The following is a 25,471-nucleotide window of genomic DNA, read 5'->3' on the forward strand; positions in this document are numbered from 1 at the left end:
ATCAAATTTCTAGTGATAAGGAACAATTTTCAAGGTAGGCGTGTTCTGTAGTGGTCTTCTGCTGAGAGCAGAGGGTAATGGCACTCTTCTCGGCCTGTGCATCTTGGCTTAGAGAGCTGGTAATTTGGTGTCTTGGAGTGAGGATGCTCAGGTCCTTCTGATGCAGAGGTTGGCCAGGTGGGAAAAAGGAAAAGAAGGATTGTTTTCTCCTTTCATACGGTCTCTTATGAATCGAGAGATTGCCTTTTGAGGAGCAGTGGCAAGACTGAGTTGGAGTTTGCCTCTCTCCCTACCCCAGGAGTGGTTCTGCGGGGTTTTCCCATCCACTTCCTCCCACAATTTCCCCTTCCCTGGTGGGCAGCTGTTACTTTGAAAGAATGGAAACAACTTGGCCTCTTAGAAAGCGCATGGCCCTGGGAGTTAAAAGACCTGAGTTTTAATCCTAGCTCTGCTTCCCCTCTTCCCGCCGCCATTTTTATGGCATCTGTTAAGCACTAGCAGCAGCTTGGCAAAGCAGATAGAGTCTGGGCCTGGGAGTCAGAAGGAACTGGATTCTAATCCTGGATCTTCCAATGGTTTTCTGGGTGACCTCGGGCAAATCACTTCATCTCTCTGGGCCTCAGTGCCTTCATCTGTAAAATGGGGATTGAGACTTGGAGCCCCACATGGGACAAGTACTGTGTCTAACCCGATTTGCTTGTATCCACTCCAGCACTTAGTACAGTGCCTGACATATAGAAGATGCTTAACAAATACCATAATTACTACTACTAAGCACTGGGGTAAATATGAGTTAATTAGGTTGGACACAGTCCATGTCTCACATGGGGCTCCCACAGTCTTAATCCGCATTTTACAGATGAGGGAAATGAGGCCCAGAGAAGTGAAGTGATTTACCTGAGGTCACCTAGCAGACAAGTGGTGGTGCTGGGGTTAGAATCCGGTTCCTTCTGACTCCCAGACCTGGGCTTTATCCATTAGGCTACACTCCTTCTCATGCTGCCTGCTATGTGACACTGGAGAAGTTGTCGTCTTGTCTGTGCCTCAGTTCCCTCATCTGTAAAATGCGGATTAAGACTGTGAGCCCCACGTGGGTCAACCTGATTATCTCGTACCTACTTCAGCGCTTAGAACAATGCTTGGTACATAGTAAGTGCCTAACAAATACCATCATTATTATCTGAGCTACAGAGTACCCTTGGGATAGAGCACAGGCCTGGGAGTCAGAAGGACCTGGGGTCTAATCCCATCTCCGCCAAGTGTCTGCTCTGTGACCTTGGGTAAGTTATTTCACTTGTATGGGCCTCAGTGACCTCTTGTGTAAAATGGGGATTAAGAATGTGAGTCCCAGGTGGGACAAGGACTGTGTTCAACCTGATTAACTTGTATCGACTCCAGGGCTCAGAACAGTGCTTGGCACAGAGTAAGTGCTTAGCAAGAATTATTATTATTATTATTATCATTATTATTAAATACCTGAGAGTCTGGAGGCAGGGAGGCTGATACTTTAATATGATTGGTGGAGGGCAAGAGCTTGAAACAGGGTGGTCAAGGGGTAGGGCTGAGAAATACTGAGAGAAAGAACTGACAGGATTTAATGACTCCCTAAAAATGATCATGAATAGCCAATGGAGGAGACAGAGACAGCACCGAAGTTGCAGGTTTCTGTAACAGGGAGGGTGGAGGTAAGGTTGACAGTGTTGGGGAAGTAACAGAGAAAAGAATTACTTTTTTGTGTGTGTGTGGTATCCGTTCAGTGCTTACTATGTGTCACACACTGTACTAATCAGGCTAATCAGGTCAGACACAGTCCCTGTCCCTCATGGGGCTCACAGGCTAAGTAGGAGCGAGGACAGGTATCACCATTTTACAGTTGAAGAAAATTGAGGCACAGAGAAGTGAAGTGACTTGGCCAAGGTCACCCAGCAAGCAGTTGGTAGAGTTGGGATTAGAACCCAGGTCCTTCTGACTCCCAGGCCCATGCTCTCTCCACTAGGCCACGGTGCCTCTCTGCTAGAATCTGAGCTCGTTGTGGCCAGGAATGTGTCAGTTTGTTGTTATACTGAACCCTCCCAAGCGCTAAAGGATTGTAGTAGGTCAAGAGGAGAGTAGGTGGGGAGGAAGTGAAGATGGTGGGTGTCTAGAACTCATCTGAGGAGTGGAGATAGGAATGAGAGCAGGGAGTTGGGGTGAGGGGAGTGCGGAGGGATCCAGAGAATGCTTTTTTAGTGCAAGGGAGACTTAAGTATGGCAGAAGGGAAGGAACCAGTGGAGAGTGACAAGTCAAGATGGCGGTAATGAAGGGATGGAAGGTAGGGAGTGTGAGTTTTGAAGAGGTGAGAGGAGATGGGTCTTTGGAAGGATCTTGGGCAGGGGAAGGTTTTGAAATCAGTCTGGAGACTTCCTCTTGGGAGCCACCTAGAAGATGAGATTTCCGCTGGGACTGTCCGCTCCATGAAGCCATTCTTCGACCAGAAACCCTCACCGAATCATCTCCTTTTTTGAGTCACATTTTAAAAGTTGGGATGCTTAGAGACTCAACCGTCAGAACTTGAGAGATGGAGAGGGGATATGGAGATAGTGGGGAGGAGAGATGACTAGCTATTGACATTACCTTTATTTCTTTATCGACTCCAGCATAATAATAATAATAATGGTATTTGTTAAGTGCTTACTGTGTGCCAAACACTGTTCTAAGCGCTTGGATAGATACAAGGTAATCAGGTTGTCCCACTTGGACTCACAGTCTTAATCCCCATTTTACAGATGAGGTAAATGAGGCACAGAGAAGTTAAGTGACTTGCCCAAAGTCACACAGCTGTCAAGTGGTGAAGCCGAGATTAGAACCCACAAGCCCGTGCTCTTTCCATAAGCCACGCTACTTCTCTTAGCAGCGTTCTCATACCCAACATCATCATACCCACTGTTGCTTCCTTGATAGTCTTCTTGGATCCCCCTTTTCTGTTACCCATAGCCAAGTCTGGGTCTCCCTCTACATTTGGTCTCCTCTTTCTCCCCCAATTCCAGCCTTGCAATCCTAGCTTCCATAAAGCTGGAACTCAGATGACTTCTTAGTAATAATTTTCCTCCTTCAAAACTCTCCTCTTTATTCTCTTTCAAGTTCAACTTTTTTCCTTTAGTTTTCCCTCCCATCTCCCGTTCCTGCTCCACTCAAGGTGAAACTTTTCCCCCCCATCTCTCCACCCCTCCTTTCAAACCCAGATCTCACATCTCCATCTCCTGGCATCCTGGAGTCTCCTGAGAAGCAGCATGGCGTAGTAGAGAGAGCAAAGGCCTGGGAATCAGAAGGTTGTGAGTTCTAATCCTGACTCTATCACTTGTCTGCTCTGTGGCCTTGGGCAAGTCACTTTGCTTCTCTGTGCCTCAGTTGTTAAATGGGGATTAAGATTGTGAGCTCTGCCCTCTGTGCAGGACAGAAACTGTGTCCAACCTGATTTGCTTGTATCCACCACAGCGCTTAGAACAGTGCCTGGCAGATAATAAGTACTTAACAAATACCCCAATTATTAATATTATTATTATTATCATCACTGTTTTCTTCTCTGATTCTGTCTCTTCTTCTACATCTGTTCCTCTTTCTGTCTTTTTCATACCTCTGCCTCCCTTCATTTCCATTTCTCTCTGTGTGTTATGCTTGCCTCATGTATTTCCTTAATGCCATCATCTCCCTGTCCCTTTCTTTGGCTAAGTGGAAGGAGAATTTTTTCATTCATCCCATAACTTTAAACTACTGACTCTTTCCCCTCCCCATCCTCTTTCTCCCTCCAGGGAAAAAAGTGAAACAAAGCTCATTTTATTAAGGGAGTATCATTTGTGATTGTTCCCCGATAACAATAGCTCTCCTTCTCTCTTACTCTCTCCCCACAGTGGTTTCGAATAATAATAATAGTGATATTTATTAAGCACTTACCATGTGCCAAGCACTGTACTAAGCACTGGAGTGGATACAAGCAAATCAGGTTGGACACAGTCCCTGTCCCAGATGGGACTCACAGTCTCAATCTCCATTTTACAGATGAGGTCACTGAGGTCCGGAGGAGCGAAGTGACTTGTCCAAGGTCACACAGCAGACAAGAGGTGTAGCTGGGATTAGAACCTGTGACCACCTGATTCCCAGACCTATACTCTCTCCACCACACCATGCTGCATCTCTAAAAGTGAATGTAGAATGACCCCGCTGTGGTGATGATAGAGCATTATTCTCCACTTGGCCTCAGTTAGGAGAATTGCTTGTCCAGATAGAAGCTGTGTAGGCCCAGCCCCCTTTGAGCTCTGAACCGGAGAGAGCCATTTTGACCTTGCCGGTATCGCTGCTGACCCTAATCAGGGTGTCCAAGCACACTCATGGTAGAAGCAGTGATAGTATTCATTCATTCATTCAATCATATTTATTAAGCACTCATTGTGTGCAGAGCACTGTCCTAAGCACTTGGGAAAGTACTACAGCACTAAAGAGTGACAGTCCCTGCCCACAACGAGCTCACAGTCTAGAGGCGGGGAGGCAGACATCAAAACAAATGAATAGGCATCAGAATAAATAAGTAAAATTACAGGTATATACATAAGTGCTGTGTGGTAGGGAGAGGAGGGAAGAGCAAAGGGAGCAAGTTGGGGTGAAGCAGAAAGAAGTGGGAGATGAGGAAAAGTGGGGCTTAGTCTGGAAAGGCTTCTTGGAGGAGATGGGCCTTCAGTAAGGCTTTGATGGCGGAGGAGTAATTGCCTGTCGGATTTGAGGAGGGGGGGTTCCAGGCCCTGGTAGGACTTGGGCTGGGGTCGGCGGCGAGATAGTAGTGACAGTGCTATTTATTGTACACCTACCGAAGGCAGTTCACTGTGCCAAACTCTTGGGAAGATACAAAAGACATCTGGGACACATTCCCTGCCCGTAAGAAGCTTACATTCTAATCAATCAACTTACTGAGCATTTACTATAAATGAGCACTGTGCTAATGGATTTTGGATGTTACTATCTTGAGTGGCAAACCATTTTCTGAGACTGGAGATCACTGGTTAGCGAGTAAGCCTATAATATCTCTTTGCTGAAGATTCTTCCGCTTATTTGGAGGAAAATGTGTGAACAATTGAGCTTAGCTTGAAGAGATTAATTACAGTGATATTTGAATTGGTCATTCATAATATATAAAGGCAGACTGGCTACCTTCTACCACTGAAAAAGATTAGTTGGTTCAAAATATAGTTTCTTAAAGTCTGCTGCATAATACTTCCACTTACATATAATAATTAATAACAGTTATGGTATTTGTTAAGCACTTATTATGTTCCAAGAACTCTTCTAAGCAGTGGGGTAGATACAAGATAATCAGGTTGGACACAGTCTCTGTCCCACTTAGGGCTCCCAGCCTCAAATATTTAGGGCCACTAGCTTAGTCCCAGGAAGAAAAATATCAGTCCTATGAGCGGAACACTCTTTCAATAAATCAGTCAATAAATCAATCATGTTTATTGAGTTCTTACCGTGTGCTGAGCGCTCTATTAAGCACTTAGGAGAGTACAGTGTTGGTAGACATGTTACCTGGCCACGAAAGTCTTTCAGTGTGGAAATATCTGGTAACCTTGTTGAAATGGTGGGTTAATCAATCGTGAATCAATCCATAGCAGCTGTGGGTCTGAGAGTGGAGTGTCAATGGGTTTACTGTGGCATATTCAGTCTAGCCTAAGATGGAGATTTACATAGAAGTCCTTCAGTTAGGCTCGTGGGGACAATTGGCAAATAATAATAATAATAATTACGGTATTTGTTAAGGGCTTCCTAAGTGCCAAGCACTGTTCTAAGTAGTGAAGTAGATACAAGGTAATCAGGTTGTCCCACATGGGACTCACAGTCTTAATCCCCATTTTACAGATGAGGTAACTGAGGTGCAGAGAAATTAAGTGGCTTACCCAAGGTTGCACAGCAGACATGTGGCGGAGCTGGGATTAGAACTCGTGTCCTCTGATTCCCAAGTCCGTGCTCTTTCCACTAAACCTCACTGAAAATGAAAGCGAACCTGTGGAATTCAGCATGGAGGCTCTTGAATTTATCTACCAACCCGTTGTATTGTTACGTCGTCCTCTCTGAATGCTCGGTACAGTGCTCCATGCACAGTAAGTGCTCAATAATTACTATTGATCGATTGTCTTCAGCTGTCGGGGTGCCCAGAACAGCTGGAGGGTGGTCTTGGGGGTATTTGGCATCCAAAACAGAGTCCTCCCCTCTCTGCTGTCCAGTTAGAAATCCACAGCCTAATGCCTGTCCCTCTTCCCTGTCGACTTGGCTTTTTCTCCGCATTTAGAGAGAACCACAGTGAAATCGAGAGGCGCCGGAGAAACAAGATGACCCAGTACATCACGGAGCTGTCAGACATGGTGCCCACCTGCAGCGCCCTGGCCCGCAAGCCGGACAAACTGACCATCCTGCGCATGGCGGTCTCCCACATGAAATCCATGAGGGGCACAGGCAACAAGTCAACCGACGGGGCCTACAAGCCTTCTTTCCTCACGGAGCAGGTACCTGTTCTGGTTTCTTTGGCCTTCACGGATAGTAATTGCGGTGATCGTCAAGTGCTTACCGCGTGCCAGAAACAGTACTGAGTGCCGGGGTTGATACCAACAAAGCGGGTTGGACACAGTCCCTGTCCCAGGTGGGGCTCACAGTCTCAATCCCCGTTTTACAGATGAGGGAAGATTCACAGAGAAGTGAAGTGATTGGAGCTGGGATTAGAACCCAGGACCTTCTGACCCCAAGGTTTGTGCTCTATCCAATACGCCATGCTGCTTCACCAATCCTGGCCTGGACACACTGCTTCCACCTTCCTTCAATTAATCGATTGTATTTATTGAACACTTACTATGTGCAAAACACTATACTCAGCGCTTGGGAGAGGAGAGTGCAATGGAATTAGCAGATGCATTCCCTACCCATAATGATCTTATAGTCTAGAGGGGGAGACAAACCATAACAATAATAATAATAATGATAATAATAATAATACTTGTTAAGCATTTATTATGTGCCAGGCACTGTCCTAAGCACTGGGGTAGATAGAAGTTAGTCAGGTTGGACACAATCCCTGTCCCACATGAGACTCAAAGTCTAAATCCCCATTTTTTTACAGATGAGGTCACAGAGGTCCAGAAAAGTCAAGCAACTTTCCCAAGGTCACACAGTAGACAAGCGGTGGAGCTGGAATTAGAACCCATGACCCTCTGACTCCCAGGCCTGAGGTCTATCCACTAAGTGGAAGGAGGGGCTGCATCAACTAGTCTCTCACCCCGACCTGTCCTGGTCGGGGACAGGTCTTGCCTGCCCTCCTGGTTCCGTCCTGTCTCTGCCGGGGCAGGAGCCGGTAGTGGCCACAGAAAGGGGGCTTGGGGCCCAATATGCCACTCGAGGAGAAGGCTTGCGTGGTACAATGGAGATGACTAAAATGAGCACCCAGAGTGATCCTAATTGGAATAATAATAATAATAATAGGATAATAACAGTAATAGGATTATTATTATCAAGTGCCGTCGAGTCGTTTCTGATTGATAGCGACTCTAATAGATATACTTTCTCCAAAATGTCCCGTCCTCTGCCATAATCTGTAACCTTTCTAATGGTTCTTCCGTTATCATTGTTATGGTCTCTATCCATCTAGTTGCCGGTCTGCCTCTTCCACATTTTCCCTGGACTTGTCCTAGCATTAGTGTCTTCTCCAGAGAATTAGTCCTCCTAATGATGTGTCCAAACTATGCTCATCTAAGTCATTTGGCCTTCCAAAGAGCACTTTGGTTTCTTTCGTTCCAAAATCCATTTTGTTTGTTTTTCGGGCATTTGCAAAAGCCAGTAAGTCATTTATATTATGGAATGTAAAGATATGTAAATAAATGCCGTGGGTTTGGGGCTGGGGTGAATATCAAGTGTCCCAAGGTCACAGATCGAAGTGCATAAACGACAAAGGAGGGAGAGCAGGCCGAGGAAGGGGGCTTACTTGGGAAAAGTCTCTTAGAAACTTCTCGGTTCCCGACAGCTTAGTACAGTGCTCTGCATGCATGAAGCACTCGATAAATACCGTGTATCGATTGATCGATTGATCAAGTGAACCCTATGCAAGAGCAAATTCTGACCAACTGGGACATAGAGACGTAGAGAACCTCCAATCCAGTGCTTTCCAACCCTGTGAGCTCTGTTACATAAATCTCCCAAATAAATTAACCCAGCTGGGGATTGTTCAGGATTGAGAAGATTGTAGATTAAGGGGATTTTCGTGGAATTACATTTAGAGCAGCAGCGATACGCTTTCCTGAGGGCCTGGGCCCTGCTGAGTTCTGCAGTTCTGGGAAATAGGATTTGATGGTATGTAAGTAGCACCGGTCCAGATTCTTGCCAAGGCCAAGAGCCTTTATCGAAAGAGTGGGATTATGACTTATTTGGCTCTTGGCACAGACCAATGATGTCAAGCGTGAAGAGCAAAGAAGGCTTGATGGTGGCCTTGAAGACTGCTTTTTGAATAAACAGGGGAATTCTGGAGAAGAGTTCTTCTGGGAAAATGGGATTTGATGGTATGTGTACCACTGGTCCTGCTCCCTGCTCCCAGCAGATCTCTTTCATTCTTTCATTCATTCAGTCATATTTATTGAGTGCCTAGTGCATGCAGAGCACTGTACTAAGCACTTGGAAGAGTACAGTATAACAATAAATGGACACAATCTCTTCCTACAACAAGCTCACAGTCTTGCAGGGGTGTGGGGTAGGCAGACATTAATAGAAATAAATAAATTCCAGATATGGACATAAGTGCTGTGGGGTTGGGATAAATAAAGGGAGCAAGGCAGGGTGACACAAAAGGGTGTGGGAGAAGAGAAAAGGGAGAGTTAGTCAGGGAAGGCCTCTTGGAGGACATGGGCCTTCATTAAGGCTAGCGGGGGGAGTACTTGTCAGATTTTAGGTGGGAGGACGTTCCAGGCCAGAGGCAGGACGTGGGAGAGGGGTCGGCGGCGAGATAGACGAGATAGAGGAACAGTGAGAATGTTGGCATTAGAGAAGCGAAGTGTGTGGGTTGGGTGGTAGTAGGAGAGTAACAAGGTGAGGTAGGAGGGGGCAAGGGTATTGAGTGCTTTAGAGCCAGTGATATTACTCTTTCCCTAAGGAAGCAAGAGGGTAACGCCTTGTCTAACTTATTTGCTTTAAGTTATGGTCTCTAGTCAATCATTCATATTTATTGAGTGCTTACTGTGCTCCAAGAACTGTACCAAGTGCTTGGGAGAGTACAATATAGCAATAAACTGACACAATCCCTGCCAAAAGCAAGCTTTCAGTCTCGTGTTTGCTATGCCCCGAAAATATGGTTTTAAGTGTCCTCCACCTTCTACTGTGTGGTAAAAGTAAGCAAGGAAACAAGATGGAAACTCCTTTACTAATTGGTTTGCTCTAGGTTGCGGTCTCTCCAGTGTTTGCTGCGCCTCTGTAAGGGTCGTTTAAGATGTCCTCCCACTTCTACTGTTTGGTTTCCTCCCTTGAGAGGCAGAGGGTGGTTGGTTGTGCTTTTGTTATATAGTCCAGTAGAGAGTTTGAAAAGCACTGCTCTAGCCCAGTTCCTTCTTGGGGAAACAGTATGGCGAAGTGGATAGAGCACAGCCCTGGAAGTCGTGGGTTGTAATGCCGACTCTGTCAACTTGTCTGCTGTGTGACCTCGGTCAAGTCACTTCACTTCTCTGGGCCTCAATTACCTCCTCTGTGAGACTGTGAGCCCCACATGGGACAGGGATTGTGTCCAGCCCAATTTGCTTGCAATCACCCCAGCGTTTAGTAGAGTGCCCAGCACAAAGTAAGCACTTAACAATACCACTATTTTCATCTGGCCGCTTGCTGGGGCCAGGTCGCCAAAGTTAGGAGAATTGAACTACTTTTCTCGATCGTTTAGGCCCCAAGCCCACTTCGCCTCAGTGATTTGGATAATTCGGCAGCCCGTCAACTCCCATTCCTGGCTTCTCTGTGCAAACTGGACAAGTTTCTTTCCTTCCAGGCTTTAAAAACTGTGGGCTCCCTCCACCTCTTGCACAATTCATTCATTCATTCAGTCATCTTTATTGAGCGCTTACATCGCAAACAGACAGCCGGTGATAGAAGCAGCCAGAGAGTTCTCACCTGTTGGTGTCACTGGGCTGTCCAGATAAGTAAATGGATTCTGGCCAACCCTGCTCTTCCCTGATAGCAGACACAAGACAGTTGTAAAAAGTACAGTACTGAATTCATTGTTCAGTCATCTCAGTACAATTCTGCACACACTAAATGCATGATAAATACTGGGACTGATTGCCTGAAGAAGGAATGGGACAAGGCAGTTTGGAGAGTCTTCAAGCGACAGGTTGTTTTTGACTCATGATGACAGTCTTCCCGATTGACTCTGTTGTTCCCCTAAGTGTCACTAATCAATCATTCATATTTATTGAGCACTTACTGTGTTGCCAGCTCTATACTAAGCATTTGGGCTGACACAATTCCCTGCCCACAATGAGCTTAAAGTCTAGAGGAAGCAAGGATGACTAAAGTTCTATTTCAGAAACACTCATCCAGCTCTCAGGGAGCAAAGTGAATTCTAGGATATAGACACCGCCCCCTCGCCCCCCCCCCCCCCGAAAAAACCTGCTTTTACCAAGTGAGCAAGTAAGATGTCCAAAGAAGAGACTTGGGCCCAATCTGTATAGAGACAGTGCTGAATTTGAAATGAGAAAGGTGCCAGGGCTCTCTCAATCGATCAATCTTATTTATTAAGTGCTTACTGTGTGCAGAGCACTGTACTAAGCACTTGAGAGAGCACCTCTTAGAGAATAACAGACACATTCCCTTCCCACAATGAGCTTACAGTCTAGAGACTCTGTTGAGTCTGTAGTTTTTCAAGAAAATCTGTTGATTTTGGGTGGAGGCATTCTCATCCTTATGAACAGAGATAACAACACTGCCTTGGCTATGGACCGTCAATTCCTGGGGATTGGGTTGAGACTTGCTCAGCCAGCCTGGGCATGGATTAAAAACTGATGAAGCCTTTGCCTGAAGGAATTGATGGAATATCTGCAAATTGGTGGGATTTGCTCAGATGGGTTTGCTTGGGTGTCCATCCTTCCACCCGCTCAAGCGAAAAATGATTGTGCATTTGTCTGAAGAACCACTTGTTCAACTTGCCAGGATGGCACTGCTGGTTATTCAGAATAGCAGGTGGCATTCTGTACTCTGACAGCTATGTATGTGTGTACGTGTTTGTGTGTGTGTAGGGGGAGGGGGTAACGTGCATGTGTGTTGGTCCCTCTCTGAGCTTTGTCCCAATATGTGTGTCCTTAAGGCCCATCCATATCTCAAGCAATTCTGCCAAATCATAATAATAATGACAATAATAATAATTGTGGTATTTGTTCAGTGCTTATTTTGTGCCAGGCACTGTCCTAAGCACTGGGTTAGGTATGAGCAAATAAGGTTGGACACAGTTTGGAGGTGATGGATAGCCTTCAGCCATCGACCAATATCCTATCTGAACTGATTGAAACCCAGGTGTGAGCATTTGGGGAATTCGGTATTACTAAGCTCTGTTTCCTGTAACGCCCCCCTAACCCCCTGAATCCCCGTGAGCCACTCAGCTAGGTTTTCCAACTCTTGGAAACCAGAGGAGTGCTGAGGAAGATCTTTTTTTTTTTGCTTTTTAAATGGTATTTGTTAAACTCTTACTACATGGCAGGCACTGTTCTAAGCACAAGGGTAGGTACAAAGAAATCAGGTTGGACACAGTCCCAGTCCCACGTGGGGCTCACAATCTTAATCCCCATTTTATAGGTAAGATAACTGAGGCCCAGAGAAATGAAGTGACTTGCCCAAGGTCATCCAGTAGACAAGTGGTGGAGCCGGAATTAGAACCCAGATCCTTCTGACTCCCAGGCCCTTGCTCTATCCACTAGGCCACACTGCACAGGGGCCATATCTCCCACCTCTGTTGTACTGTAGTCTCCCAAGTGCTCAGTACAGCGCTCTGCACACAGTAAGTGCTCAATAAATATGGTTTATTGATTGATTGATCGATTGATTGAACCAATGCCTTTTGCCTTCCGGGCTTCGCCAACGCGACCCTCCCTTCCTTCCCTAGGAACTGAAGCACCTGATTCTGGAGGCAGCCGACGGATTCCTGTTTGTCGTGGCAGCTGAAACGGGGAGGGTGATTTACGTCTCTGACTCGGTGACCCCCGTCCTGAACCAGCCGCAGTCGGAGTGGTTTGGCAGCACGCTGTACGAGCAGGTCCACCCGGATGATGTGGAGAAACTGCGGGAGCAGCTTTGCACCTCTGAGAACTCCATGACAGGTCAGAGCTTGCTGGTCGAACGCCTCCTGAGGAAACAGGTCCGAGAAGTCACCGGGGGACTTCCCGACTTCCGGTCCTCAGGGACGGTCTCTTCCTTGACCGGACTCGGTCCAGCGAGGGGCCTCTCGAGGAGGGAAGAAAATCAGGCTGTGGTCTTTGGTTATTTTCTTTGGGGGGCGGTGGCGATGCGACCCCTTTATCTTAGCTTGATATTGACTCCCGATGATGCTGCCTCTTCCATATTTATTTCTTCCAGCTGGGCTTTGACTTGTTGCCTCCCTCCATGGTGCTCTGCGGAGCAGTGTACCCCCATGCCCAGACTGGCTGGGCAAGGTTCAACCCAACTCCCCAGAAATTGATGGTCCATAGCCAATACAGTGTCATTATCACTGGTCATAAGGGCAAGAACGCTATCACACGGTCAACACATTTTCTGGTAAAACTACAGATTCGCCGAGCCTCTAGACTGTAAACTTGTTGTGGGTAGGGAATGTGTCTGTAATATTGTTATCGGTACTCTCACAAGTGCTTAGTACAGTGTTCTGCACAAAGTGAAGTGCCCAGACTCAGCAAAGAGCCAAGCTGCTACATTGGCACCAAACTAGGAGCCACCCCCCACTCCTTCCCTCAATAACTGAGATGTTTTTGGATGGTATTTATTCATTACTTTCTGCATCCTGATTTTTCTCTCACTTAGAATCACCGCAACTCTACATTTTGTTTTGTCTGTAATAATGATAATAATAATAATGATACTTGTTCAACACTTACTATGTGCCAAGCCCTGTTCTAAGCGCTGGGGCAGATACAAGTTAATCAGGTTGGACACAGTCCCTGTCCCACATGGGGCTGACACTCTTAATTCCCATTTTACAGGTGAGGGAACTGAGGCCCAGAGAAGTGAAGTGACTTGCCCATAGGCACACAACAGAGTGGTGTAGTCTGGATAAGTACTAAGTGGTGTAGTCTGGATAAGAACCCAGGTCCTTCTGATTCGCAGGCCTGTGCATTATCCACCAAACCATGCTGCTTCTCTGAAAAGGCATGGCCTAAGATCAGTGGATACAGTTTCTCCCCATTTAGTCTGTTGTTACTGAAGTATTCTGTCATTTGCAGGGGTTGGATCTCTTGGCGTCTATGAGAAGCAATTAGATCATCTTGTGCCTAATTGGAAAGTGCTAAGCTCAATGATTTCCAGAACTCTAGCGATGTAAAAATGATTTGGCAGCCAAAAGCCTCCATGGCTTTTAGGACTGTGGATTCTATTCACTCGCATTCTGGGCCTCGGCATGCCTGTGAAGAAAAGAACCAAGGGGGTCCGTGTCTCAGGGGTCTTCCTTCAGATTTTCAGATTTGTGGTGGCTTGAGGGCACTTTCTCTGTCCTACCATCAACCCGTGGCCAGACTCCAAGCCTCCCTGTTCCCTGGAATCACCAAGTCGATCGGGGACAGGGCATCTCTGAGGTAAAGACAGAAGGAAATGATTAAGACTCTAGTTTGGAAAGGCAAAGGCTGAGAGGAAACAAGCTTGAAGCTTATGATAATAACTGTAGTATTTGTTAAGCGCTTACTATGTGCCGGGCACTGTATTAAGTGCTGGGGTGGATACAGGCAAATTGGATTGGACACAGTCCCTGTCCCCACCTGGGGCTCACAGTCTCAATCCCCATTTTACAGATGAGGTAATTGAGGCATAGAGAAGCGAAGTGATTTGCCTAAGGTCACACAGTGGACACGTGACAGAGCCGGGATTAGAACCCACAACTTTCTGACTCCCAGGCCCGTGGTCTACCCACTACACCATGCTGCTTCCCTTGCTGTTTACTGTATTGTACTCTCCCAAGGGCTTAATAAAGTGCTCTGCATTCAGTAAGTCCTTCTGCAGTCAAGAATTTGGTAGAATTTACTAGGCACCAACTGAATTTACTGAGCACCAAACTGAATATCAGTAGTATTCTAAGCACGTGGAAGAGTTGCAACAGAAGCAAGATGCCCATTGCTTGACTCAAGGAGTTTGTAATTGAATGGAGAAAACAGCCAAGCTAAAATTGTTTTCAGATAGTGGGAGCAGGAGGAATCAATCGATCAATCATATTTATTGAGCACATAATGTGTGCAGAGCACTGTACTAAGCCCTTGGGAGAGTTTATTATAACAGAGTTGGTAGACACATGCCCTGCCCACAGCGAACTTACAGTCTAGAGGAATAAGGATAGAGGAGAAAGTAGAACAAGTAGCTAAATAATATTAATAATTCTGGTATTAAGCACTTACTATGTGCCAAGGACTGTACTAAACTCTGGGGAAGCAATGGACGTGCCAATAAACATAGGAATAAAATACACAAATACCAAGGGAAGGTGCTCCCTTGGTTTGTTCATTCATTCAGACGTATTTATTGAGCACTGTGTGCAGAACTCTGTACTAAGTGCTTGGGAGAGTACAGTACAGCAATAAACAGACTCATTTCCTGACCACAATGAGTTTATGGTCAAGATAGGGGAAGACAGACATCAGTATAAAAAATAAATAAATTGCAGATATATTCATAAGTGCCGTGAGGCTGGGAGGGGAGATGAACAAAGGGAACAAGTCAGGGTGACACAGAAGGGAGTGGGAGAAGAGGAAAGGGGGGCTTAGAGAAGGCCTCTTGGAGGAGATATGTCCTCAAATAAGGCTTCGAAGCAGGAGAAAGTCATTGTCTGTCAGATATGAGGAGGGAGAGCGTTCCAGGACAGAGGCAGGATGTGGATGAGGGGCCGGCAGTGAGGTAGTACTTGGGTTGATGCAGTTGTTGGTGGGGAGGGGGATGTCATTTGTAAATTCATCTGGGAAGGCGTCTTGGAGGATGTGGCTTTTAAGAGGATTTTAAGCCTGGGGAAAGCTGTGATTTGACGGACTGTGGGGTGAAGAAGTTCTAAAGTGGCAGAGTTGGGAGTGAGGGATATTTAGAAGATGAGCTTTGGAAGAGCCAGGAGAGGAAGCTGGAAAGTAGTGGGCGAAGAGAGCCAAAATATAAAATGGAGAAATGTAGAAGAGAGTCTTGAAGCTAATGGCAAGGAGTTTCTGTTTACAGGAAGGGAGGTGGGAAGCCTTTGTAAGGTTTGGGGGAGTGGGAAGATGCTTAAAGAAAATCAATCGATCAATCAATTGTATTTATTGAGCGCTTACTTGTGCAGAGCACTGTAGTCAGCTCTTGGAAAAGTACAATCTAAGAGTTGGTTTCATGTCTTTGGGCCTCAGTTATCTCATCTATTAAATGGGAGTTGAAACTGTGAGCCCCACGTGGGACAGGGACTGTGTCCAACCTGATTTGCTTGTATCCACCCTAGAGTGTACTACAGTGCCTGGCACATAGTAAGTGCTTAACACATTCCCTGCCCACAACGAGCTTCCAGTCTAGAGATAAGGCGGAAGTCCAGGAAGCACAGGGCAGAATAGACTCTCCCTCCCGTAGTTGAGACTGGTAGACTACTGGAAGCTCTCTAGGTGCCATCCTGAGAGGTGTAAGTGCTTAATACCTCATTTTAATCATGAGGCCAGTATTATCTGTCATCATTGATAGCAGCAGGCCGTGTTGCCATCAGTCATCATGGGTTCTAATCCCTGCTCCGCCCCTTGTCTGCTGTGTGACCTCTGGAAAGTCATTTCCAGAGAGGCAGCGTGGCTCAGTGGAAAGAGCCCGGGCTTGGGAGTCAGAGGTCATGGGTTCGAATCCCTGCTCTGCCACTTGTCAACTGTGTGACTGTGGGCAAGTCACTTAACTTCTCTGGGCCTCAGTTACCTCATCTGTTAAATGGGGATGAAGACTGTGAGCTTCACGAGGGACAACCTGATTACCTGTATCTCCCCCAGGGCTTAGAACAGTGCTCTGCACATAGTAAGCGCTTACAAATACCAACATTATTAACATTATTATTATTATTTCACTTCTCTGGGCCTCAGTTCCTTTATCTGTAAAATGGGGATTAAGAAGGTGAGCCCCATGTGGGGCAGGGATTGTGTCAAACCTGATTAACTTGTATCTATCCCAGCACTTAGAACAGTGTGTGGCACGAAGTAAGTGCTTAAATACCATCATCATTCTTATTATTCTCATTCTTATTATGATCAGTGGGATAGATGCTGTGAATCTAGCTAATCTGGAATTACTCAGATTAAGATATGATTTGGTCAGTGAGAGATGAGGCGGGGAGGGGCGTGTTTAGTGGTCTTCCCATCAGGGAAGTGGAGAACAGAGTGCTTCTGCAACTCTTCTCTAATTCTGGCCCCGCCACTTGTCTGCTTTGTGTCCTTGGGTCATTTAACTTCTCTCTGCTTCGGTTCCCTCATCCATAAAATGGGGATAAAGAGTTTTGAACCCTGTGTGGGACAGGGACTTTGTCCAACCTGACTAGCTTGTCTCCAACCCAGTGCTTAGAACAGTGCTTGGCACATAGGAAGTGCTTAAGAAATATCATCATCATTATTATTATTACCGAACAATAATTACATACCTTCAAAATCCATCCTTAGTTGGACTTTTGCAGGATGGACTCTTGTTCAGATGGCCCCAGTGAGTTGGGAATTTGTTGGTGAGTTTGTCTAGACAAGAGAATCAGCATGGCTTATTGGATAGAGCATGGGATTGGCGGCAAGAGGACGTGGTTTCTAGTCCCTGCTCTGCCACTTGTCTGCTCAGAGACCTTGGGCAAGCCACCTAACCTCTCTATGCCTCAGTTACCTCATCTGTAAAATGGGGGTGAAGACTGTGAGCCCCACGTGGCACAACCTGATTACCTTGTAGCTACCCCAGTGCTTTGAATAGTGCTTGGCACATAGTAAGCGCTTAACAAATACCATAATAATAATAATGTGCTCTAGGAGGCCTCTCGGGTGTTTTGGATGAAGTCGGCTAGTCACTTTGTCTTTCTTCACCAATACAGTTCGTTCCCAAGAATCAGCTTTCTCAAATCCCTTTGCTCTGCAGACCTTGCTTCAGGTTCTTCTTGTCTGATAACCTTTGCTCTCCAATCTTCATTTCCTTTATCTTGCTGTCTTCTTTCCATCCCTTCCTTGAGGATACTGAAATCTGTAGAGGGCCTGTTCCTCCCAGGGAAGGGGGTTGGAATGCTGGTCTGCGACCTGTGGCCTAGAGTTATCCATCCCTCCTTGACCAGGGAGTTTATGGATATGACTCAGGGTATTCATTCAGTTGTATTTACTGAGCACTTAGTACAGTGCTTTGCACACAGTAAGTGCTCAGTAAATACAGTTGAATAAATTGAGCGTGTACTGAGTGCACAGCACTGTCCTAAGCACTTGGAGTCCTGTACAACAATAATAATGTTCGTATTTGTTAAGCGCTTACTATGTGCCAAGCACTTTTCTAAGCGCTGGGGTAGACACAGGGGAATCAGGTTGTCCCACGTGGGGCTCACAGTCTTAATCCCCATTTTACAGATGAGGGAATTGAGGCACAGAGAAGTTAAGTGACTTGCCCACAGTCACACAGCTGACAAGTGGCAGAGCTGGGATTCGAACTCATGAGCCCTGACTCCAAAGCCCGTGCTCTTTCCAATGAGCCACGCTGCTTCTCTGCTGCTGCTTCTTCTTCGCTGCTTCTTCTTCGCTGCTCTGCTGCTCTTCTTCGCTGCTTCTCAATAAGCAGACACATTCCCTGCCCACAGTGAGTTTACGGTCTAAAGGGGGAGAGAGACATTAATATAAATAAATTATGATTATAATAATAATGATGATATTTGCTAAGCGCTTACTATGTGGCAGGCACTGCACTAAGCGCTGGGCAGAGGTGGAGCAACTGTAGCTAATGAGGAAATTGGAGTTCTGCCATAGGAGCCCAGTAAGCAGCACCCTGGTGCCTGTGTGATTCTGCCTACCCTACTCAACATCTTAAGGTACTACAGATTGATTTTATGCTGTTCTCAGATCCAAATAATATTTCTGGTTGATTTTTTTAAGCTCATACACATTAGGAGCAGCGTAGCCTAGTGAAGAGAGCAGAGTGGGAGTCGAAGGACCCGGGTTCTAATCCCGGCTCTGCCAGTTGCTTTCTGTGTGACCTGGGGCAAGTCACTTCACTTCTCTGTGCCTCAGTTCTCCTGCTCTCCTTCCTACTTAGACTGTGAACCCCATATGGGTTAGGGACTGTGTCTAACCTGATTGATTTGTGTCTACCCCAGCGCTCAGAACAGTGTTCGACATATAATAAGCGCTTAACAAAACCCTAAAACAAAAACACTGGGATGGATATAAACAAATCGAGTTGGACACAGTCCCTGTCCCATACGGGCCTCACTGTCTCAATCCCCATTTTACATTTTGATAATTAAAAAAAATAATTATGGTATTTGCTAAGCACTTACTCTGCACTGGGCACTGTTCTAAGCACTGGGGTGGATACAGACAGATCTGGTAGGACACAGTCGCTGTACCACGTGGGGCTTAAAGTCTTAATTCCCATTTTATAGATGAGGTAACTGAGGCCCAGGGAAGTGAAGTGACTTGCCCAAGGTCACCCAGCAGACAAGTGGCAGAGCCGAAATTAGAACTCATGACATTCTGATTACCAGGCCCGTGCTCTAGCCACAACAGCATGTGTGCTCTGCGCACAGTAAGCACTCAATAAATAGGATTGAGTGACTGACTATAATCAATTCCCAGGCTGTGTCCGGAAGGTTTTTGACTTGACCAGAGATGTGTCACATCAGCCCTGTAAGCAACCCACAGGGCAGAGCCAACCTGATACGGTTGCTTCAGCAATCCCAGTTCCACCATTTGTCTGCTGTGTGACCTTGGGCCAGTCTCTGTGCTTCTCTCTGCCTCAGTTCCCTCATCTGTAAAGTAGTGATTTAGTGTGAGCCCAGTGTGGAACAGGGTCTGTGTCCAACTTGATTAGGTTGGATCTCCCCCAGCTCTTAAAATAGTGCCTGGCACATAGGAAGTGCTTAACAAATACCATTAAAAAAATGACAGTGTTGGCCATATTTTTCTGGGAATGTGTCTATGAGTTCTGTTGTACTAGACCAAGTGCTTAGTACAGGGTTCTGCACACAGTAAGCGCTCAATAAAGATCATTAGACTGTAAGCCCGTCAAAGGGCAGGGACTGTCTCTATCTGTTGCCAATTTGTACATTCCAAGCGCTTAGTACAGTGCTCTGCACATAGTAAGCGCTCAATAAATACTATTGAATGAATGATTGATTGATTTTGCCCAAGAGAAGGAGGAAAAGAGAAAGTTGGGAAACCTCTGCTTCCTTCTCTACTTACTCCCACCTCCTGCCACTCCAGTTAAAGGGGGAACCCTAATGGGTCCAACTAGAAGCCTTTTGAGAACAAACGGGAACCACCAAATTATTGACACTCAGGCTTAGGTGGGATCAATCAGTCAATCAATTAGTGGTATTTATTGAGTGCTTACTATGTCTCTTCTTCCTTCTCTGAGCACCACCTTCAACTGTTCACTCTCCAATGGCTTCTACCCTATTGCTTTCAAACATGTTCATAATAATAATAATAATGAGTATAGTATCTCTTAAGTGCTTACACTGTGCCAAGCACTGTTCATGTCTTCCCTATCCTCAGATACCCTCCCTTGACCCCGTGGCTCTTTCCAGTAATCACCCCATATTACCCCTTCCATTCCTTTTATTTTCCTTTTAATGATTTTTGTTCAGTGATTATTATGTCAGGCACGGTACTAAGTGCTGGGGTAGCTACAAGCTAACCAGGTTGGACACAGACCATGTTCCACATGGGACTCGTGGTCTTATTCCCCATTTTACAGATGAGGTAACTGAGGTACAGAGAATTGAAGCGACTTGCCCGAGGTCACACAACAAGCAAGTGGCAGAGTCGGGATTAGAACCCAGGTCCTTCTGCCTTCCAGGCCCGGGCTCTCTGCACTAGGCCATGCCCAAATTCCTTGAGCCAGTTTTCTACACCCACTGCCGCTGCTTTCTCTTCACCAGTTCTTTTCTTGACCCCCCCACCACAATCTGCCTTCCACCCCTTCACTCCACCGAAACCGCCCTCTCAAAGGTCACAAAACAATCTCCTTCTTGCACAATCCGACAGCCTCTACTCCGTCCCAATCCTCCTCGACCTCTCAGCTGCCTTTGATACTGTTGACCGCCCCTTTCCTGGGAAACATAATCCAACCTCGGCTTCGCTGACACTGTCCTCTGCTGGTTCTCCTCCTACCTCTCTGGTCCCTCTGTCTCGGCCTCTGTCTCTCCCCCTCTAACTGCAGGAGTCCCTCTAGGCTCAGTTCTGGGTCCCCTTCTAACCTCCATCTATCTGCCATCTCCGTCTTGGATAACTCATTCATTCCCTCTGTTGCAACTAACCATCTCTACTCGGGTGATTCACAAATCTACGTCTCCAACTCTGCCCTCTCACTTTCTCCGCAGGCTCATATTTCCTCCTGCCTTCAGCACAGCTCTATTTGGATGTCCTGCCATCACCTAGAACTTCACATGTTCAAGACAGAATTTCTTATCTTTCCATCCAAACCCTGTCCACCCCCTGATTTCCTCATCACTGTACATGGTGGCACCTTCCTTCCTGTCTCACAAGCCTGTAACCTTGACGTTATCCTTGACTCCTCACTCTCATTCCACCCACATATTCATTCGTTCATTCCATCATATTTATTGAGCTTACTGTGTGCAGAGCACTGTACTAAATGCTTGGAATGTACAATTCAGCAACAAATAGAATCAATCCCTACCCAACAATGGGCTCACAGTCCAGGAGTGGAGAGACAGACAACAAAACAAAACAAGTAGACAGGCATCAGTATAAATAAATAGAATTATAGACATATACACATCAATAAAAATAAATAGAATAATAACTATGTACATATATGCACAAGTGCTGTGGGGTGGGAAGAGGGGTAGAGCAGAGGAAGGGAGTCAGGGTGATGGGGCGAGGAGGAGGAGCAGAGGAAAAAGGGGACTCAGTCTGAGAAGGCCCCTGGAGAAAGTGAGGTTTCGGTAGGACTTTGAAAGGGGGAAGTGTGCTAGTTTGCTGAATGTGAGAAGAGTGGGCATTCTAGGCCAGAGGTAGGATGTGGGCCAGAGGTTGGGCGGGACAGGCGAGAACGAGGCACGGAGTGTACAGGTTGGGCTGTAGAAGGAGAGAAGGGAGGTGAGGTAGGAGGGGCAAGGGGTTGGAGAGCTTTGAAGCCAATAGTGAGCAGATTTTGCTTGATATGAAGGTTGATAGGCAACCACTGGAGGCTTTTGAGGAGGTGGGGTGACATGCCCAGAGCGTTTCTGTAGAAAGATAATCCAGGCAGCAGAGTGAAGTATAGACTGAAGTGGGGAGAGACAGGAGGTTGGGGGATCAGAAAGGAGGCTGATGCAGTAGTCCAGTCGGGATATGAGGAGTGATTGAACTAACAAGGTAGGGATTTGGATGAAGAGGGAAGGGCAGATCTTGGCACCCTTGAATTGAAGGGTGGTTTCAATCTACCATGAAATCCTTTTGGTCCCACCTTCACAACATTACTAAAATCCACCCTTTCCTCTCCATCCAAACTATTACCATGTTAATCCAAGCATTTATCCTGTCCTGCCTGGATTACTGTATCAGCCTCCTTGCTGACGTCCCTGCCGCCTCTCTCTCCCCACTCCAGTCCACATTTCACTCTGCTGCCTGGATCGTTTTTCTCCAAAAGGATTTAGTCCATGTTTCCCCACTCCTCAAGAACCTCCAGGGGTTGCCCTTCCACCTCTGCATCAAACAGAAACTTGGTATCACAGGCTTTAAAGCAATCACCTTATCTACTCCTTCATTACTTCCCTGTTTTCCTTCTACAGCCCATCCTGCATACTTTGCTCCCCCAAAGCCAACATACTCACTGTACCTCGATCTCATCTATCTCATTACCGACCCCTCACCCACATTCTGCCCCTGGCAGGGAACACCCTTCCTTTTCATATCAATCAATCAATGGTATTTATTGAGCATTTACTATTTGCAGAGCGTTTATTGAGCATTTACTATTTGCAGAGCGTTGTATTAAGCACCGGGGTGGATGCAAGCAAATCGGGTAGGACATTCTCCTTGTCCCACGTGGGGCTCACAGTCTCAATCTCCATTTTACAGATCAGGTAACTGAGGCCCAGAGAAGTGAAGTGACTTGCTCAAGGTCACACAGCAGATACGTGGTGGAGCAGGGATTAGAACCCCTCTAGGTTTTCCTTGTTTTCCCTGGATTCCCTATCCCAGTCCCACAGAACACCAACCCCTTGGGAAAGTGCTGGAAGTCTTGATCCAATTGTGCAGGGTGACCAGATCCAAGAGGCTCCTGGCTTTGTTCCAGATTCACCAGGGAGACTCCGGAGCAGCAAGAAGCCCAAAAGGCTCTGGATGAATGGTCCTCACCTTAACTTTTCCTAACCCCTCCCTACAGGACCAACGAGCCTGTTCATTCATTCCATCATATTTATTGGGGGCTTACTGTGTGCAGGGCACTGTACTAAGCACTTGGGAGAATACAATACAACAATAAACAGACACATTCCCTGTCCATGGTGAATTTAACAGTTTCGAGGGCCGGCAGAACTACCCCTGGCTTCTAGCACCTGGATGACTAGCCAACTTGTTAAGTCACAGGCTTTTTAGCCAGGCACAGAGGTTCCCTAAGGAAGGAACCAATCAATCAGTGATATTTATGGAGCACATAATCTGTGCAGAGCATAATAATAATTGTGGTACTTTTTAAGTGCTTACCATGTGCCAGGCACTGTACTAAGCGCTGGGGTGGATACAAGCAAATCGGGTTGGACACAGGCCCTGTCCCATGTGGGACTCACAGTCTCACTCCCCATTTTATAGATGAGGTAACTGAGGCACTGAGAAGTGACTTGCCCAAGGTCACACAGCAGACAAGGGCCGGAGCCGGAATTAGAACCCTGGACCTTCTGACGGCCAGGCCTGTGTTCCATGCCGTACTAAGTAAAGGCTGGGGAGAGTTGGTAGACATGACCCCTGCCCTTAAGGAGTTTATAGTCTAGTGTGGGCAAAAGACTTTAAAATAAATTACAGAGAGCAACAGAGCATGAGGATGTTGATAAATAAGTGGTTTGGTGCTGAGGGTGGGATGAAGATCAAAGTGCTTAGCAGTACAGGCTCAAGTGCATAAGCAACAGAAGAGAAAGTGAATATAGAGGGGAGGGCGGAAGGTTTGTCAGTAAATCATATTTATTGAGCACTTACTGTGTGCAGAGCACTGTACCAAATGCTTGGGAGAATACAATAGAACAATAAAACAGACCCTTTTCCTGCCCAAAACAAGCTTATAGTCTAGAGGGTGAGACAGATGTTAATAGAAATAAATCAATTATAGATGTATACATAAATGCTGTGGCACTGGGAAAAGAAAAGGAATAAAGTGAGCAAGTTGGGGTGGTGCAGAAAGGAGTGGGAGTAGAGGAAAAAAGGGTTTAGTCAGGGAAGACCTCTTGGAGGAGATGTGCCTCTAATAAGGATTTGAAGGAGAGGAGAGTCGTTGTCAGTCGGATTTGAGGAGGGAGGGCACGCCAGAACAGAGGCCTGACGTGGGATGGGGGTCAGCGGCGAGATAGACAAGATGGAGGCACAGTGAGAAGGTTGGCATTGGAGGAGCAAAATAGGCAGGCTGGATTGTAGTAGAAGAGTAGCGAGGTGAGAGTGGAGGGGGCAAGGGGATTGATGGCTTCAAAGCCAACAGATGAGAGGTTTGGGTCCAGAGGGAGAGGAAATTCTAGAGATGATCGTTACCACAGAGACAGGTGTTTCCCTTCCTCCAGTCTGTGGTGGTGACAGACGGACATTGGGAACTCCTCACCCACCTGTGTGATTTTTTTTGTCTGTTTGTTTGTTTTTATGGTATTTGTTAAGCACTTACTATGTACCAGGTATTGTATTAAGTGCTGGGGTAGAGTAAAGTAAATCTGGTTGGACACAGTCCCCAGTTCTCTGACCCGAGCCTGGAATTCCAGGCCTAGTTTACCTTTAAGAAATCTCCTGAAGGGCTAAACAGGTTTCTCTTGTTTTTCCCTTGAAGCCATAGAGTCAAAACAAAGGGGAAATCAATCAATCCATCATACTTATTGAGCATTTACCATGTGCAGAGCACTGTCCTAAACGATTGGAAGAATACGTATGCTTGGAGAAGCAGGATGGCAAAGTGGATAGAGCACAGGTCTGGGAGTCAGGACGTCATGGGTTCTAATCCCGGATTCACCACTTGTCTACTGCGTGGCCTCGGTCAAGTCACCTTACTTCTTTGTGTTTCACCTACTTCATCTGAAAATTGGGGATTAAGACTGTGAGCCCTATGCGGGACAGGAACTCTGTCCAACCCAATTTGTTTGTATCCACCCCAGTGGTTAGTAGAGTGTCTGTCACATAGTAAGCGCTGATCAATTGCTGTAATTATTAATTATCATTATTATTACAATATAGCATACAATAATTAAATATTCATTATTGATTTATATATTAATTTGATACAATATACAATAAATAAATTTTCATTTATTTATGTAGATTAATGTCTGTCTCCCCCTCTAGATTATGAGCTCCTTGTGGACAGAGAATGTGTCTGTCGTTATACTCTCCCAAGCGCTTAGTACAGTGCTTTTCACACAGTAAGCGCTCAATAAATACGATGGAATGAATGAATGAACAGTGTTGGTAGACATGTTCTCTGCCCACAACAAACTTACAATCTAGAGCAGGAATTTACAGTCTAGATGGGGAATGTTGATTCAGTCAATGGTATTTACTGAGTGCGAACCGTGTGGGGAACAGTGTACTAAGCACTTGGGAGAATACAATATAACAATAAACAGACACATTTCCTGCCCACAAGGATTAAGCAGGATCTCTGCTCTGCGGTGATGCCCATCCAACCCACTCCGACCAAGGATAAAAAGGGCAGTCTAACCGCTGCCTGGGGACGTGTTTGCTTTCTCTCAGAAGATGAAGAGTTTCATTTGGGGTCATTATTGCACATCCTGTTAAAAGGTGGAAGTGAAGAACTTTAAATTAGTTGTTATTGGAATATGGAATTTTTCCGGGAGTGGGTATCCTTATTTACCAAACCCAGTAGGGGAATAGCGGGCAC

At 46.1% G+C, this 25,471-nt stretch overlaps 1 protein-coding gene across 3 annotated transcripts in view; it reads left to right on the plus strand.

The window, feature by feature from the left end:
- The window catches only part of ARNT2 (aryl hydrocarbon receptor nuclear translocator 2), a 222,506-nt gene that overhangs the window by 64,125 nt on the left and 132,910 nt on the right, over positions 1 to 25,471 (plus strand). For all 3 annotated transcript variants that reach the window (XM_039912280.1, XM_029066286.2, XM_039912281.1), the window contains 2 exons: positions 6,315 to 6,528; positions 12,135 to 12,348. In XM_039912280.1, coding sequence (XP_039768214.1) covers positions 6,315 to 6,528; positions 12,135 to 12,348 — 428 coding nt within the window. The remainder of the gene's footprint in view (positions 1 to 6,314; positions 6,529 to 12,134; positions 12,349 to 25,471) is intronic.

This window comes from Ornithorhynchus anatinus, chromosome 5, assembly GCF_004115215.2.
Source record: "Ornithorhynchus anatinus isolate Pmale09 chromosome 5, mOrnAna1.pri.v4, whole genome shotgun sequence".
NCBI classification, from domain to species: domain Eukaryota; kingdom Metazoa; phylum Chordata; class Mammalia; order Monotremata; family Ornithorhynchidae; genus Ornithorhynchus; species Ornithorhynchus anatinus.